This window comes from Harpia harpyja, chromosome 7 (assembly GCF_026419915.1).
Source record: "Harpia harpyja isolate bHarHar1 chromosome 7, bHarHar1 primary haplotype, whole genome shotgun sequence".
In the NCBI taxonomy this organism is placed as follows: domain Eukaryota; kingdom Metazoa; phylum Chordata; class Aves; order Accipitriformes; family Accipitridae; genus Harpia; species Harpia harpyja.
The window spans coordinates 28,354,989-28,373,612 of record NC_068946.1 but is presented as its reverse complement, the minus strand read 5'-3'; the positions used below and the strand labels follow the sequence as shown (position 1 = coordinate 28,373,612).

The 18,624-nt window shown below is 36.2% G+C and overlaps 1 protein-coding gene across 4 annotated transcripts in view; it reads left to right on the top strand.

Annotated features, from left to right (window-relative positions):
- Positions 1 to 18,624, top strand: part of PARD3B (par-3 family cell polarity regulator beta) — a 447,999-nt gene that overhangs the window by 241,743 nt on the left and 187,632 nt on the right. For all 4 annotated transcript variants that reach the window (XM_052791531.1, XM_052791532.1, XM_052791533.1 and 1 more), the window contains exons 12-15: positions 2,937 to 3,107; positions 6,518 to 6,647; positions 12,279 to 12,378; positions 14,546 to 14,661. In XM_052791531.1, the coding sequence (XP_052647491.1) occupies positions 2,937 to 3,107; positions 6,518 to 6,647; positions 12,279 to 12,378; positions 14,546 to 14,661 (517 nt within the window). The remainder of the gene's footprint in view (positions 1 to 2,936; positions 3,108 to 6,517; positions 6,648 to 12,278; positions 12,379 to 14,545; positions 14,662 to 18,624) is intronic.

Below are 18,624 nucleotides of genomic sequence, written 5' to 3'. Positions count from 1 at the left end.
TTTGTTCAAATCAAATATGATTTGAACCTCCTTGGGGCTTCTGAGTGCTGTTGCAGTAAACATTGCTTATTGTATGGAGTAGATGGGGAAATTGGATGATTCCAATAAATGCCATCAACGAATTCCTTCTGAGAGAAATGTCATTGATGTGATAAGGGAAATAACTAGGTGTGCTTTGATTAAAAACAGAAGTCCATGAAGAACATGGCATTATATCTCCCTGCTCTACTGTAAAAAGCATGAGAGTCTTGTGACTGTCTGAATAGGGTAGCCATGCGGTGGTAGGTTCCACCCCTTGCTGTGAGTCTCTAAAATAACCCAACATTTTTTGAATAAGCAAGGGAACAGTAACTTCACCCTTTATTAGAATAGCTCACTTACAGTTTCAGAAATGGCATTTGAAAACTGTTTTGCTGAAATGCCAAATGTTGGGTTTTCTACTTGGGAGCCACAAAGAAACCTACCTTTCAGAGATGAAAGAAAAAATGTGTTAAAACAACATTTAGCTTGTTTTGAGTCAAGCAGATTGCCTTGCAGTTCAGACTTCTAAACCAGGCCATAACACCAGTGATGTAAAAATCTGTGTTTGGCAACTGTTTAGACATTGGGAATTTTTTTTCCAGTCTTTAAAATAGCAAAAGGTTTTTCTGTGAAATAACTTCTACCTGAGCATGTGTGAAAACAGTGTTCAGCTGTCTTCCAGCCTACCTTGTACACGTGACTTAGCAAGTGTAATTGATCAGCATTTATAAAGCATGCACACCTTTTTTTTTGTCTGATTATAGTTGAATTGTTGAATTCAAGTTGAACTTTGCATTTAAGTGGAGCATGTACTGGAGTGGGAAGAAGAGGGATGCATCAAAAGAAGTTCTTTAAGCACTGACATTATTAAAATATAAATAAATACAAAGTCTCCTACAAAAGTATTGTAAGGGAAATTAAAAATCAGGCCAATTCAGAGCTTTCTGAGGCTGCAGTGATTCATTTAAAAATACGCGTTGTGTTCAGGACAGTTGCATAGTCAACAGATGCAGTCATGACAAGACGCATTTGACATTGTATTTGTATATACTTTAGTAAGAAGCATTAATGGATATTTATACATGGGTGTTTATCCACAGAAAGGAAAATAAGTAACCCAAGAACCTGTGGGACCACAGGAGGAGGACATGAGGACCTGTAAAATTTTCAAAGTCTTACAGAAACTCACAAAAAAGAAAATCTTTTTTCCTCAAATTCCTGTTGCCATGAATGGCTCCATTCATTTTAGCGAATTTAGATAGAACACAAAGGAATTGCAACATGTGCAAATAATAAAACTTCTTGTTTAACAATAACTCTTCTCTCCCTAAACTTTAGCATATGTGATGGCATCATTTTGTATGTGGAGAAAGGGTGGAGTTAACCTATTGACTTTGGCTGTATGTAAATTTATGTTGGCATGAAATATTCAGCAGAGAGGTAGGAGACACTTCGGGTTTTTTTCCAGATGGCATTACTGTTTCCTATCCTCCATTCCCATACCTTCCCAAGAAAAGTTTTATTTCTCTTCATTTTCCTTCACTGAGTGACTCATCTCCCAATTCTGTCTTTCCGTCTTCTTGTCCCTCCCAGTTTATTTTGGATTCTGGTATATGTTGTTCTTCTTCAGCTCCGTGGCTATTCATATTCTGCTGTGGTAATGATGATACCCAGTTCCAACAAAAATAACACTTAAGAAAGCAGGGTTTGTCACAGCTACTGTAACTCACTTGAGCACAAATGACTTACTTGGCAGCAATAGCAGAATAGTTAATTGAACATCTTAGTGATAGAAAAAATAAAAATCAAAAAGTATATATATTTTGGATTACTCAGATGCACGAAATATGTAAACAGTTTGGACGAGTGCTTTATGAAGAGTATGTAATGAGCCTACAAATGAATCGGATTCATTTCAACCAAGCAATGTATGTCTATGCAGGTTCTTTGCCTGCTATTCTTTCTTCATTGCCCTTCTGTATTGGATGTCTTTAGTTTCTTACTCTTTCTATTCCTTCTTTGAGGTCTGATGCCAACCTGATAATTGTGAACTTGACAAGCTTTAAGAGAAACTCTTGTCTCTTAAGTAAATAGACCTTATTTTCTTGTTAAAGGGAGAAAACTCCATGGCACATGCTTTTATGAAAAGAAATAAATCACAGATAATAACGACAACAGAATAGGACTCCTAAATCACAAAATAGCAGTGTCCACAATTTTATTATACCCACAAATGTCAGTTAACCTTGGCAATGAAACTGAATGACTTTTTTCAAAGCATAGGCTACTTGATATGGCTCAACCCTGATTTTGTTATAGACAGCAGGTTTGGATGTTAAGATACATGGATGTCATTAATTAAAATAAGGATGCTTAAGTCTTAATGACCATTCTGAACTGAGAATGCCACTCCATAACGGTGGCATGGCAATTGGAGATAGGCACTAATGAGACTACAAGACACAATATTTGGAGCTGTTTCTTACCAGACCCTAGTAGCAGATAATAATGCATGGAAAATATGTTGCAGTACTCCTTCACGGTTGCACTGTAGATACTAACAGCTATGATGTGGGTCCTTTCAACTAACTAAAACCTCCTTTTCCCGTTTTCTTTTTAGAACTGATACAAATTAAATTGTACATGCAAGAAAAACAGCAGCATGTGCATGTGCTTCTATGTTTGTAATTGCCCTATGCACTCTTCCCAAAATGTAGTAAATGGAGGAAAAGGATGGTCAGTTAATGGACACAAAGATATTTTTTTAAAAGATGTGGTAGTATGCAGTCTCTTGTTTCTTAAATTTTATAAAGTAATGTCTGATTGTCTGTATCTTGCTTTCCTGTATGTAGCACCTCTGTCTAATAATTCCTGATTTTTAAAAAAAATATTTTGTTTTTATTTTTTGTTTGTAGGATGGTCGTTTGCGAGTAAATGATCAGCTTGTTGCAGTAAATGGGGAGTCACTTCTGGGCAAGTCAAATCATGAGGCTATGGAAACACTGAGGCGCTCCATGTCCATGGAGGGGAACATTCGTGGGAGGATCCAGCTAGTAGTTCTCCGAAGACTAGAGGTACAGACAGAGGTGAAGCAGTAAATGCATTTGTTAGATAAATGTATTTCCAGTCCCAATGTTTTTGCATACAAGAGATGATGGCTAAGGACTTGGTGTCAGAGAGCTCCTCCTGGCAGAATGAATTCTTGACTTCCTGGAGTTAGGATTCACACAGTGTTTCTGGTTGATATCTCCTGGTCTTGCTGTTCCTGTTGAGACCAGGCTAAAAGCTGCCTCTTTTAATTTGACAGGCATTAGAACAAAAGCAAATGTGATCCTGAAAAGGGTTAATATTAATGTGTTGATGTAGTTTTGACTACCTGCTACTTCCTCAAGGCAATAGCTGGGATACAGATGACTTGAATTCTTCTGATTTCATTTGTTGTCATGATCAGAGACCTTAATATCTTAGTGTGACTTGAATTTTACTTCACTCTTGCTTTTTCAGTTTCATTAGTATTTTAATTCACTCCACTTTTTTTTGTGTGTTCTTCTGGTCCTGTCCTGTCCCCCCACCTTTTTTCTTTTCTTTTTTTTTGACCTTCAAGGAATTAATATTTCACTTTCCCTGGTCAGATGAAGGCCACCCCTTCAGGATGGGTTTCTGAGTTGATTAACATAAAACTTGCTTAAATAAGATTACAAAATTAAAAAAGAAAGAAATTTTAATGGTTATGTTTTCTAGACCTCATATAAATTGATGTTTGTCAATCACTTATTTTGAAAAAGATTGGGTTTGTGATCTCTCTTGCTCCCTCTCTTTCATGCATGCGTGCTCATATGCATACTCTTTCTTCATCTTTACATAGATAATATGTATGTACGTATACTGGCTGCTCTTCCTACTCACCCCAGTTTTAATTTTGATGCTCGAGTAAATATTTTAATAGTTTTTCAACATCTGTACAGTTCCTTAAAATAAAAATACTTACAGGTGGATTTGTGGTATAAAAGAATGTAAGAAATCCCATTACAGAATTCCAAGAGATTATTTCAAGCTTCTTATTTAATAAGCATTGCTGGAACATTTTAAAATGTTGAGAACAATCATGTTTGTGGGTGTATTTGCATAAAATATCAGAGGGCGGAAGAGAATGCAGGTATCTTTTTGGTATAATTAACTCTTAATATTTTCCTGATAATTTTCTATTTGATTTAATACCATCACTGATTGATTGAGAAATAGATTTAGAAGTATATTACTTTCCAGACATTATGTTCTAACTTTGTTGGGAGGACACTTTGCAAAAGCCTCACTGACGTCAATCATGCCAGGAAAATATGGAAAATATTCATTAGCTATTCTGGAATATGTTAGAGGAAAACACATTTTTGCTTTCCCTTTCTATGTGACATAGCATTATGCTGTAAGGAAGTATTATAAAGTATATGTTACATTTATTGTGCGCTTTTGTGACATAAGAAAGATAGCTCACCTTCAAATAAAGCTCACTCCTGCAAGTTTTCTTCATTTAACAGAAGCCAAAATTTTTTTTAAAAAACTTCCAATCAAACATCAGATTGAGCTAATAAAAGTATGAGGCTGCTTTTTATAGTTAAGTGTATAGTGTTGTATATTATCCAGATGTATGAAAGAGGTAAATAGTCTTGACTCATGCCATATGAATAATGCATAATGAGGTCTTGATTGAATCAAATTCATTTTAGACAGGAATCAATTTTTATAGGGTACTCTTTAAGTTCAATTGTAATTCCATTTGAGTCTGGAGACCATAGCAGAAATGGGTTGTTGCCCATTCTTTCCTTCCCCAAAACAGCTTCCTGAGTACTGCATCTCAGCTTGGTAGAAGGAGAATACGTTTAGAAATGCATTATTGTTTTTATTGGTCAGGACGCTAATGAAGGTCTTCCATGACAGCTATGTTTTATAAGCTGAATACTCTAATTAGGCTGGTTACTGATCAGTTGTTGGGATATTGATTGTGTCATTTATCAAAGAGCTGGAAAAGCAGATTTGTTGTTGCTGTTAATTTAAGGCTCCCTATCCCACTGGGTACAAGTCTCCAATATAGTAGTAGTTTGGATGTTGCACGGCTTAATTTAGCCAGCAATATCCATGAGAAAGTAGTAAATGTGGCCCTCACAATGTAAGGAATCTTATGTAAACTAAATAATTTCCAGTAACGAGAAGAAACATCATTGTCAGTGGCTGTGTGGTGTGTGTGTTTCTCTACAGAGGTTCAAAATAGCTTTTTCAAATGGCTCATGCTGCACTGAGAAGGAGGAATGTTGCAGATGCTGCCTGTCCACTGAGATTACATTTGTAGCCATATTGTCACGTGAGCATCCCAGCACTACTTTGTGTTCTGAGGTGCATTTTTTGCCATGTTATTATTATTTTTGATTGTTATTATTGTATCATTATTATTGTTTTAATTTTTAGTAGTATATTATTATTATTATTATCATTATCATTATTATTATTAAGCTTGAAAGGCAGATTGCAAGGTGATGTAACACGTCGTCCTTTCTTACGCATTGGTTTGCAGGCAATCACTTGCCAATGCATTAAACCTCTTGTATCATTTCACAGAGAAAATATATGGGTTAGATACATGCATTTCTTCTGTAGATGTGACTGTGAAATTTAAGGAGTGATGTATTTAGTGTATCGTTTGCTGGCATAATGAACATGCACTTTAAAAATAGAAGCCAGTTGGAGGCTCCTTCAAAAAAACAGATCTAAAATCACAGAAACTGTAAAGGTTATTTTGAAAACTAGCCATAATATTCCCCTGTGTGGGTTTTCTGTTTTCCCTGAATAACGAGTACAGAAACGTCTTTCTGGGTCTGTCCTAGTTTTAGAAACTGTGATTTTTAATTTTTTTTTTTTTCCTTCCCCTTTTTTCTTTTGAGCAACTGCTCAGGAGAATAAATTAGGCGATATGGCATGTATGGGGGGTGGGAAATGTCTCAAAAGAAAAGCTGACTAGAGGTGTGACAGGAGTTTGTTTAGCTGCTAGCCAGAAGACCTGCTTTTGGGAGTTTGGTGTAACTCCTTACTTGCAAAACTGCTCTAGTGTGTGATCATCAGAACATATGCACTCAGTCTCTGAGAGAAGGGAACCAGCTGGCTGGCAGAAAAATACCATTGGCATTGCCCGTGTTCTTGTGTTGACAATGTCACAAGCTGCCCTCCCAGATGGAGAATTTGAATGAAGCCAGTTGTGGGTCATAAAAAAAACAGTCTTCATTTTTGTGCATCATTCTTGATGATTGTTATTGCTTAGATATTGTCTTATTTCATGGTCAGCAAAACCAATCATTTTGAAGGTATCTTTCAAGTTTCTCATTTGAAAGGAAGCACTGTACAGTGAACACGTTATGTTATTTGTGCACTGTCTGTAGTGATGGCTGATCTTCTGCATTGTTGAACATGTAATTTTTTGTTACAATGTGTGGTTCTGTTTTTCCCTTAGGAACGCTCAGACCAGGGAGTCTTTCAAAAATCAGCCTCTGATGGGAGTCACAACTTTGCAGGTGCTTCCCGACGCAATGATACTATTCTTCAGCAATTTGTAACATGCAGTCCTCAGGAAAGAATAAAAGGTAGTCTCTAGATATTCTTCTCTGCTAAAAGAAAGTGCTTTATTTTTTTGTCTTTTGACAGCCCCTAGAAAAGCAGTTAATTAGAGTTAAGTGCACACTATGTTACTTTGAGGCTTGAAGATCCAGCGAGGGTGGGAGAGCTGACTCAGAAGTTGTGAATTAGATTCCTGGCACAAATTCCAGTTTAAGTAACAGTTTCTAGCTCGCTGCCCCAACACGTAAGGTTGGATAAAAAACAAATGATGAGTGCAAAATATATGTTGTCAAAATGTTTATTTTCTATATATCTTTAATTAGAGTGCAATGATTTTTGCATTGAATTCTTAGATTATGTCCCAGGTTATTATAAGCTAAATGAATTTATACAAAAGCATGATATTCATAAAGTACACTTGCTTATTTTAGACTTAGAGGTAAAATTTGTTCAAAGGTTAGAAACATTCCCTTAATTTACAAATTGGAATTATATTAATGAACTCAAAAAAAAATTAGGTACATGTGTACATTGTACAAAGAAAACCTAGATGAGCATATGCAAGCATGTAAGTAAGAGCTTTTAAGACCACTTATTTTCCTGTCTTCTTTCATTTCTGATGGCATACTGTACTATCTGTCCAATTTGCACCTGACTCAGCAAGGTACTAGTTATTTGAAAAGTTTAAGTATTTGAGATGGTCTTGACCCCTATCCTTTTAAGTGTGTTCTTATCCTTCAGGCCAAGCACATACTTAAATACCTTCTGGTAGGAAAAAAAAGATTTTCTTTTATGTAGTTGAATTATGCATGATATCTCCCACTTCCCTAGACAGCTGCGGAGTCTGGGTGGCCTGCAAAAAGTAATTTTATAGGCTGCTGTGATGACTGTGTGGGGTACTTTTAAGCAAAACCAAAGAGCCCAATCTGTAAAGCTCAAGAGAAACTCCCATGTAATTTACAGGTAAATCATTTGTGTTTTCTTCAATATTTTGACAGTGTGACTCCAGGCAAAGAATTGGATATAGACTTGAGCATTGTGAATATGTAAATATTCAAAGATCAGACCTTTTTGTTTAGATCTACCTTATATTTCTCTTGTATGGAATTTACACTGATTCTGTAGGTACAGGAGAAAAGGGTCATCCTCGGAGCTAGCCTGCCCTAGAGGATGTCAGTCATTGCCAAAGGATCAGAAAACAGCAAATACCTTTAAACGCTTCCTTAAAAAACATATAAGCAAATGCTCCGGAGCCATTGATACAGGTGGATGGCAACAGGTAACTTGTCACCTAAATGAAGTTCAAAACAAAGTATGTGGAAGAGCTGTACTTTCAGATAAGGATTCTCTAACTGCAATCCAGAAATCAAGATGACTAGTTTGCAGCTCATTCATAAAATCATTTTCAATAGACATCTTTTTAATTAACAAATGATGATAAGAAGGCGTTATAGCAAAAAAATGGGATGGCATCAGAAGAGAATGTGTGTTGGATGTGGAAAGGATGCTCTGGAGTGGTGCTGAGGGCTATTGTCAGGGAGGGTTTGGCATGGCTGGGTCTTCCCAGCTGTGGCCTGGGAGCGGTTTGGAATTAGAGTCAGTGGACAACAGGTGACGAAGACATTTCTAGCACTTACTAAAAGTATCATTGTATTGCGATTTCAGTTGAAGATTTGGCATTTGATGAGTAAAATTTAAGTGATCTTAATGAAGAACTGCACAGGCGCTTTCAGCAGTAGGGTGTCTGCAGTAGGGCTAATTTTCTTGGTGAAAGACACTTTAGGCTTACAGTAGTCCTGTACGTTGTAGAAATCTTTCTCTAATTTTGAAGTCATAGCATTCATTATTATTGAGCTAATACTCATTCTACTTTTGATATGAGCTTGTCACTTATTTCCAGTCACTGGTTCAAAAATTTTTTTGCATTGTTTCTTATAAAGTTTTGTCCTCAGTATTTCAAGGTATCTGTAAAGGCAAAACACTATGCCTATGCACAACCCTCATTTAACTGACTTATGAACTTTAGGTTGTGTGTCTGTTTAAGGATGTGAGTCACAGACATGGTGAGCTTCTTGTGACAGGCACGAACAGTCCCTTGTACTCTTATGGTGTACTATCCAGATCTTGTATGTAGAAGTACAGCTGGTGCATTTTTGCAAAGAATAATAAAAGATAGAAGAGATTTTTAATGTAATACAGGATCTAATGTAAGAATTTAATGATGGGAGCTGTATTATGTTTAATAAAATGTCACTTTCTCAATTAAAGTTTTCTAATAAGTTATTTCCAGTATCATTCACTGCTCCTACCAATAAAATTCTTATAAAAGCTCAGCAAAAATACACTGAAGCTTGGCCTGCTAATATTGCTGTCTGTTTTAAGAGCCTTTTTTATTATGCGTGAGCAAGAAAAACTAATGTCTGGGGAAAAGTGGTTATAGCCAAAACATTACATTTTTTCTTGCCTGTGGATATTTAAATAAAGGGGGAGGGGATACTGATCCAATATTGAAATGCCAGTGTTTGTTCTATTTTTGCATGAATAATACTTGCTGCCTTCAGGTCCTCACTTCTTTTGCTGCCAAGCTGTTGCACAGATTCAGTGTTTTTTAGAACAACCTCTTTGAGAACTGATACTTCAGTGCCAGCAGCTTTACATTCCTGGTGTTGAAAGATTACTGGAATGTGTTTCATTAGAGGTTCTTATATATTTCTTATAACCCTACATTATAAATGGTTATAGGGGAAATGCTGTCATCTCTCTGGTTAAGTAGTAGAATAATCATAAACTCTCTCTACTGCCATAGACTACCAAGTCTTCATGGTTGTACAAGCATCTCTGTTTTCATACGTGTGTGGTAATGTCAAGATAGAAAATTAAGAAGTGAAATTTTAAGTTAATGTTTAAATTTTGCTTGTAAACATTACATGTATCTTATAGACAGACTCAATTATTTACTCTCCTAAACTGTAAATTCCGTACATTTTGTTTAGTGGCTTAGCTGTTCCTCTGATCTCTCTGCATCTGTTAAGATCATTTCATGAGGCCTTGAACATGGAGCCAGTGACTGCCTCTTACATTAAATTCTCTCACTCTTTTGCTCCTGCTCCCATTTTGCTGGGAGCTGTAGCCCCTTGTGATCATTTCCGATTTGCTCAGGAAGTCTGACATTTTTCTGTGTGTATCATTTTTCTGTGTGTACCATTTGTGTACTGCAAGAAAAATGGCAGTGGTAACCTGTCACCAAACAGCCTTTGTGAAATGATGTATCAGTTACTGTGAATCAAAGTTAATATAACTACATGATATGCTCAATCTCTTGCTGTGGCTGTTGGAGGCTGCTCAAAGAGGGTAAGGTGCAGTGTAGGGTGTGGTGTGATTTCCCACACCCACACCCCCCTCCCTTCATCAGGCATCTGTTTCCTACTTAGGGTAGTCAGTGATTTAGGGACTTCCTAAATCAAAGGTTCTGTCTGGACCATTGTGCCACTGATACCTCTCTAACTTTTAGTCCATTTCTTAATATTTTTTAAAATTTTGGTTTCCAAAACATCCTCATGGCAATGAGTACCATGATTTAATTGCACAGGAAAAAATACTACTTTATGTTTGTCCTAGGTGTGTTACTTGATAGTTACACTGGGTGCCTTCTAGTTACTGTGTATGAGACAGTGAGAGCTTCCTTTTCACCTTATGCATAGCTTTTACAATTTCATAGAGTCCTCTTGTATCCCCTTTTATTGCTTCTTACTCTAAAACAAAGAATCGTAGTCCATATTCCTTGTTAGGAATGTTTCTACGTGTGTCCAACTATCTTGCCACCTTTTCAATAGGTTTCTGAATTATTTTACATCCTTTTTCAGATAGGAAGAATGAAACCTTAGATGCTATTTAAAAACTAGGCACACCATTAACTCTGAGTTCTAGATGGAGTGTTTGGACTTTCCTTGAGGCTCTAAATGTCGTTTCCTCTTGACTTCACTAAGCATATATTCAAAGAACAGTCCAGTGCGCTTTGTTTCTATTGTGTTGTTCCAGAGTGGTAATTGCTAAAGTAATAGCCTTTGTGTATGTGTCAAGAGTTTTCCCCTACCCCCATGTCTATCACATTGCAGTCACTGACAGGGAATTTCACCTGCATATCCTACTTAATATCCTGCAATCTTTTTGCAGAGCTTCATAGTCTGCTTATTTTTGGTAGTTCTGAGTGTTTTTACATGAGTAAATTTTTTCATCTTCCGATTCATCTTTCACATCATTTAATTACATTGAACAGTATGAGTTTCCCTTTGTTCTAAATTCTTTTTTCTGTGAGAACCTGCCATTTACTCCTCATCTCTGTTCCCTGTCCTTAAATTGCAACCTGAAAGAATGTGATCATAATGCAAGAAGCCAGTGTGCATATAAGTTAGGTAGCATACCTGTTTTCTGTGTCAGACAGGCAATAGATACTTCTAAGGTCTTGTTAGAACTTTTCTCCTCATCTGCTCACCTTTGCTTTCTTCTGAGGACATTCTCACTTTTAACAGTTTGAACTATTTCTTATCTTTCTGATCTTTAGGAGGCTATCCAGCCAGTAGGAGTTTTATAGGATTCTTGAGCTAATAGCGTGGTTTTGTTTGGTCTTATTTTGTTCATTTGCTTTTAGGGAACTATCTCAGTGCTCTTATCTAATAAATATAATCTATTGCGGTCTGCCTTGATCCCCTCCTTGTAAACCCTTTTTCTCTCAGGTGAGATTAGTACTTTCACGCAGGATTGTGCAAAAAGACTAGCAACATTCAATGCAACAGAACAGGTCACATGGAATTGTGGTATGTCAGTATTGTTAAATAGCTTACCTGCCATTGAAGCCCAAGAATTATTAAGTGTCCATATTTCCTGTTAAGTTTTGGAGGGGTGAAGTCACGTTCTATATTGAAAATATAGGGACTTCTCACAAGACTAGACCTTTAGATTGAGAGGTGAATTTACAGTACAATAATGAACTGGTCTACAGCAGACACAGCAATCATATTAAATACTGCAGGTATGTAAGTGTTGTTGCTTAGCAAACCACTGAATGGTTTAATTGAGTAGTTCATGGATTTTTTTCATCCAAAGTAATTTTCTGGTGTGAGTCGAATGCCTTTTGTAAAGGTAAAGAAGGAATTACCCTAATGGTAGGAAAATGAAGACTGTAATTCAGAAATGCGTCTTTCTTCTCTTGCCATGGGATAACAGAAATTTTTCTTTTTCTTAACTCTTTGCTGAGAATGTGGTTCTCTTCTGTACATGAAAGGTAAATGCTCCCCATCAAAGCGAATGAAAGCATGAACTTACAATCAGTTAGGATGCAGCTATGTAGAAGTGAAAATCCACTCAAATGGAGTAAAGCAATTTGTACCTTGCACTCAACTTCACTATAAGCACAAAGTTTCCCTATATTTATCTTTAATTATGCATATGCAAATCTGAAAATCAGCTCTTCAGGAAATCCCAAGGGGTATATTTTCTGCTTGGTGTGATTTTAATTCTAGTTTAGTTTAGGGATTTGAATAATTTGTGACTCACTTCAGCATTGCTTTGAGGCCTTCCAGCCCAGTCATTGATCAGTGAACTGGTGTAATGTACTTGTTTCTGCAGTTTATTTAACCCCTTTTTCAATTTTATTTCAGAGTTGCCAGTGTCTGATCGTGGCAATGGTGAAAACGAAACCCCTCCACCTCTCCCACCGCATCCCAGTGAGGATCTGCTGAATGAGGATTATAATCATAGGTTGGACTTTGTCTGTTCTTAATAGTTACAGCCCTAATTGCTCATTAGTGGTTATGAAAGTAGTTCTAATTGATTTTAAAATCACTTTTTATTTTGTAAAAATTTGTACCACTATTTTTAGTTGCCTGGATGATCATTTAATAGAAGCTGGGAATGTTATTTTAGCATTTAGTGCAACATCCATTTCAATTGTTCATAAGCTGCAGTATGCCTGCTATCCATGGTATATGGATCACAATACCTAGCATGTGTTCAGTAAAACAAAAAGAATCCCAAAATATAATCCCAATTTATAAAAAAAAAGTTAATTTAAAACTATACCAATAGGTGCTATGTGTAGATGTAGTGCCTGAAGTCTCTTAAAGCTTTAAAAGTCCTAGCCAAATTCAGTTTGTAGGAAACTGAATATTCCTATGCAGCATGTCAGCCAAAGACATTCTTGAGGTTACAAAATGAAGCTTCATTAAGTTCGAACATTGAAGTGTGTAGGGGAAAAACAAATGGACTCTTTACCGGTTGTAAATGCACTGGGTAGATTTTTCAGATATTTTAAGAATACCTTTTGTAAAGGCTGGTGTGTTTGATGGCAGCTACAAGCTTTAATTTCCTTAGTAAATATGGAAGCTTGGAAGTGCAGAAAAAAGTGTAAACATGTTGAAGTTCATGATGGCATATACTTTGTCTGTCTCAAGCAGCACAGGATTCAAATCAAAGTATCATTTCAACCTATCATACTTCTGATGCTGAAAATTCAATGTTGAACACTTTGCTAATTTTGTGTGTATTCAGTTTTGATAGTCATGCAACTGTTTTATTGTAAAGATATTAGGAAAGTATACATTTCAACTAAAAACCGAGCCGTACTTCTGTCCTTGTGTGCATGGATGTGATTAAAAGCTACCCTTTAAATGATAGGCTGCATGTAGTATCGAAGAGTGGATATATTTTATTATGGATACCTTGAATTCTTCAAGCAATGAAGACTCTTGTAACTATTTTCTTTTTGCTAACATAGAGTAATTTCACTAGTGTAATTTCATAATATCTGGTCTGCCAGGCAGGTATGTATAACATTGTAAACAAACAAAAGTCTACATAGACTAATGGAACTATGTGTTAAATTCTCACCTGCAGTTGTTTGCTAGAATCGGTTCCTAATTTTTCAACAAGCTGGGAGCAAAAACATTAAATGACAACCATGTATTTAAAATGATGATGAATTTACCGGCCCTTTCTCCCACCCTGACTTTTTTCCAGTGTTGTATTGGTTTTCTGTTTGGAACTTAAGTTTTGTCGAAATTGAATTGCTGTGTCAAGTTACACTGATTTCACTGAAATTGCGTTTCAGCAAAAAACTGGGGAAAGTGTTGTGGCACTGTAAAATTAAACCTTTTGATTGAACAGTTTGGAAATAAATGTTTTTAGTTTTGGAACTGCTTTTTGGTTTTAGAGCATTTAAAATAATAATATGTGTTTCTAATGGAAAAGAGACATGGAAGATTTCAAATGCATAGCAGTGAGGTGTTTTGACTCCTCACATGTGAAAGTTACTTTGAGTTTCACTCAGGTGGAATTTTGAAATGTTTAGATATTTGCCTAACTTGAAGTAAAATAATTAAAAAAAAACCCCAAACAAACCACAAGAAACCACAAACAACCAAACCACAATACCTTGAAATTCTTCAGAGTGTTATGGCACCCTCCATAAGACCTCCAGGCTCCAGCCTCTACAGAAGTAGTACAAGGCTGTAAAATCACTTTATATTAGCAGATGAAGTAGAACTGAGCCAGATACATTGGTAATATTTTTCCAACTTTCTGCAGCATGTTGTTTGGAAATGCAGTGGTTAAATAGAACTAGCAAAATGCTTAAAAAAAAAAAAATTGGTATGTTCCTCTTTTCTTCTGCTAAATAAAATATGAATTGTTTAAAAGCAATTATCACTAAACATTTACATTTATATTTGCACCCATGATGAAAAACAAGTGACTGGAGGTGTTAAGTCTCAAAAAAGAAAGTTGAGGATCAATAACTGATTTTAAAATGCATGGCTGTAAGCAACTGGAGAAAGAAACACATGTATATTTGTGCCTGCTTTATTTAGTTGACTTGTGTTTTGAACTGGTATCTAACTATTTTACGTGTCTTTTTTTTTTTTCCCTGCAGCCCTATCATAAATTCAGCAGTGCATTTAACAGATCAGCACATCAACTTCAGATCTTTGACACCAGCCAAGCAGTCTGAATCAATTAATCTGAAAGCCTCAAAAAGCATGGATCTGGGTAAGAAGGGGTGGGGTGACATACAGGTCAGCTTTTTAGCCTTAACCCATCTGCACCATCTCTGTTTCTTGCTTTTGTTTCTTAAACACAAACATCAGGGATTAAGTTCTGCAGAGGAAGTACAGTGATGGGGACAATGGTCAGCCTCCTGTAGCATCTAATTGCAAGTATCCTTTTTATTGAAGCTAAAGAAAGGTCTTTTTTTTTCTTTTCTTTTTCTTAAAGGCCATTCTATCCATTGTATTGAAATCTTAGCTGAGGAAGAGGGAGCATTTGTAAAAATGAGCAGAAAGAATTGTAGTACTAGTTTTATGTGTCTAAAAAATATAGCAAAACAGCAATCACAAAAGTCATTTTCTTATAGAATATAAATGATTGCAAAACTACACTGGACAACGGCTAACTTTCCTAAGACAAGTTGTATATTTCTTCATTGACAATGACAAACACAGGCAATCAAAGTGTTGCAGTAGATCTTTATAAATGCTTGAAGAGTGGTAAGGTTATGGTCCTTCACCCATCAATGCTGTGCAGAAAATCTTGCGGAGTGCGTGAAGCAGAAAGTAAATGGCTCTTTCAATACTGGGAAAGCATTTGCAAGTGGAAGATTGAAGGGTTATTGCAGTTGAAAACAGTCATGTTTTAATGACAGTTCAAGGAAAAATTCAGAAAGTTCTTAAACCTCAAAGAAAACCGAATAAGCTTTTCTTTTTCCTTCTAATTCTTCTTTGTGGCACTCATTCTTGATGGAGTAACTTTGAGACCTGCCATTAGGTTGTCTTTAATCATAGATTTGTGTGTTTTGTTGGATCGGATTTTGTACACCATTAATAGATAATGATTAATTTCATATATAGTTTCAAGGTAGCTTTGTGGTGGTGCTAATTTTTTTTTTCTTGAAATGCTCTAGATTGGTCTAAGTTTTTGTATTGTTGATTTTTATTGTCATTTTAATGTAACCTAAAATGTGTGTACTCCTTTAATGGAGCATAAGGAAAGTCAAACAGTTACTAATGCAGGATAAGAATGGCTAAGAATTCATTTAGGGGAGTTCTTAAGGCAGAATTTTAAAGCTACTGCATGACCAGACCAGAAATTCATCCTTTTGCAGTTCTGTTCCACTGTTCTGACAGAGAGTTAATGCATTAGATTTTTTTTTTTTTTTAAGAATGGAAATGCTCCTCAACAAAGGAATGAGTTTACAAACTTGAGTCAAAACGTATATTGTATGTAGTCTACTAAAAAAAATAATGTTCAACTTTACTGAATCTTCTTTTAGAAACGTTTACGTACAGCTCCCACAGAAGTCACTAGAAAGAATGCTCACAAGCACCAATATAAAATTAGGCAATGGGAGTGCACTTGAGAGCATATTCAGAACTACCAGGTAACTTGTACTTCCTTTTGTCCTGGCTTGTGTTCATTTATATTGTGAGATTCAAATTCGTATAAGCAATCTGCTCTTGACACCCAGAAACAATGCTCTGAGAATGTGTATATTAGTCACTAAATCATAGTGGTTAAAAAATAAAATAAAATTAGTTACAAAAAACAAAATAAAAATTCGGTACAAATATGTCTTTAAGATCTTTCAAAAATTGTTGCTCATAGAAGGTAACTGTTGAAAACACCCCTTCTGCTATGAAAGTAAAAAACAAAAGGGATAATAATCATTCTGATGTGATGCCCTCATGTTTTATCCTTCTCGTATATGGTGATGCGAAGGTAAATCTATTACCCGAGACAGTCATTTAAAGAACGGGAGGGACTGTGAAAGACCTGCACCCATCCCGTGTTATATAAATAACAATGGATGAAGTAAAATTGCTTGCATGTAGCTTGGCAAATAAAGAAGCCGAGAAAGATGAAAGCTAGGACCTTTTGTAGTCGTTCTCTAGCAAGCAGTGCAGTACCATGTTCAACTTTCCACCTTTTGAAAGATTTTAAGCAGAAGGTTCTGACTGGAAGGGTAAAAGGAAAAGAAACATGAAAATCTTAAGTGAAGTAACTACAATATAAAATGCTTCTAATGCAAATAAAATCCCAATAATTTGGTATATAAAACTGTGCTTCCAAATAGAGCATTCATATAATGCACACTCCAAAATGGATTTTGGGGAAAGGAAAATTATTTCTTAGTTTGTTTTTATATTTTGCTCATTACTTAACTGCAGGCATGACCCGTAGTAGCTTTTCATCCCAACATGCAGCTGTGTACCCGTTATGGATTTCAGTGCATTGTTTGCCACAAAAAAAAGAAAAGATGGGAAGTGCTGCTGTCTTCATCTTCCAGACCCAGAGCTGAGGTTGTGAGAAAGATTTGTTCAGCACCACAGAGGAGCTATGCAGCAGATTTGGTAACAAAGAGGAGGTTTCCCCTATCTGAAAATGCTTGTATAACTGCTAGGCCCTCTTTTTCCAGTAGTCATGGGATGCTGTCCACTTAGAACTTTTTTTTTTTGTCCTCAAGTTCTGCCAATCCCTTCCAAAATAAATCTAACATGGTGAACAGAAAAATTACAGAATAGAGTCCAGGAGGAGAGCTCTGAGACCTTACAAAATGTGACTTAAATGCAGTTTCTTTCCTTTTAAACCAAGTTGTCTCTGAATTGGGTGTCTCCACAGATCTGGGAAGACATAACCAGCCTTTCAGGTTACAAGGTCCAGAAATCACCTGGGTGTCTCTAAACCAGAATAATGCCATGAACTCAGTAGACAACAGAATTTGTGTAATACATGGCATAAATGTGAAATCCGTACTGCTATTCACTTTTGAAACATTCTACTTTACCTTGAAACATGTATAATGCGTCTGTTGCCTAATTACAAGGTTACAAAGGCATGGATTACATAATGGCATCACCATCAGAAGGATCATCAAAGGCAGGTAATGCAAAATTTTAAACACAGGAGTCCCGAGAATCCAGATATTGCCACGGATTGTGAACCTTATGAGAAAATAGTAAATTCATTAAATTAGGGAGCTAATGAAATTGTATAATAAGAATCTTTCTGGCTTTGGTGAGTTGATGTTGATGTATACACAAGAAGCAAATCTGGTAAGTAAAGACTAGTCTATAATTACATAGATTCACAATGGAAACCCGTTTAACACTGATGTTTATCTTTTCAGTTTTATATATTTCAGGCCCAGAAACCTTTGAGTGCTTAATCTGTTTTGCAGTTGTATCTATTTACAAAATAATAATTATTATAATTATAAATTAATATCCTTAGTGAATAATGTCAGGAAATAAGGATGGGTGATCAAAAAGTGCTCAGTACTGCTAACATGTTGCGTCAATTTGTCATTGTGCCTCTTGAGCAAATCTTGTAACGAAAGGAACTTAGCGCATGCGGCAAAAGCTGTAGGTTACTTGCCAGTAGGGCAGACATGGTTTAATTTCTTGACTTTTGGTGCATTTCTGTATCATTGATTGGACAGCTGGACAGGAGCAGAGGGCATGAACCACTGCCACCTGGTTGTTTAGGCAGGGCTCTAAGCCGTCATGCGCGTGCCATGAGTTGTATGAACTGACACAAGTCTTAACTGCTAAATTCACGAATAACGTGAATCTAAAAGTAGCATTGTCTGGAGTTGGTGTATTTGAAGAACTCAAGTTATTTGCAGATGAGTTGGTTTTTGCTTGAATCTACTTTAAAAAAAATTAGTGGCATTTGTGAGTTACTGTTGTAGAAATTAAAAAAAAAATCCAAAAAGGCAAGCGTAGTGGTAGTGATAATTTCTTTGGTTTTGCAGGCTTGAGCAGAACCTTGCCTCATATGTTCAGATGTCCTTGCGCAAAGTGTATGGAGGCAGGGTGACTGGTTCTCTGCTTTAGCATCCATCATTTACACAGTGGTCAAAGGCTTCTCAAAATTTACAGCTTCATTCAGAGTAATAGGGTACAGATTAGTTCCATATCAGCTCTAAGTCCTAATGTTCTTCCCTGCTGCTGTGTT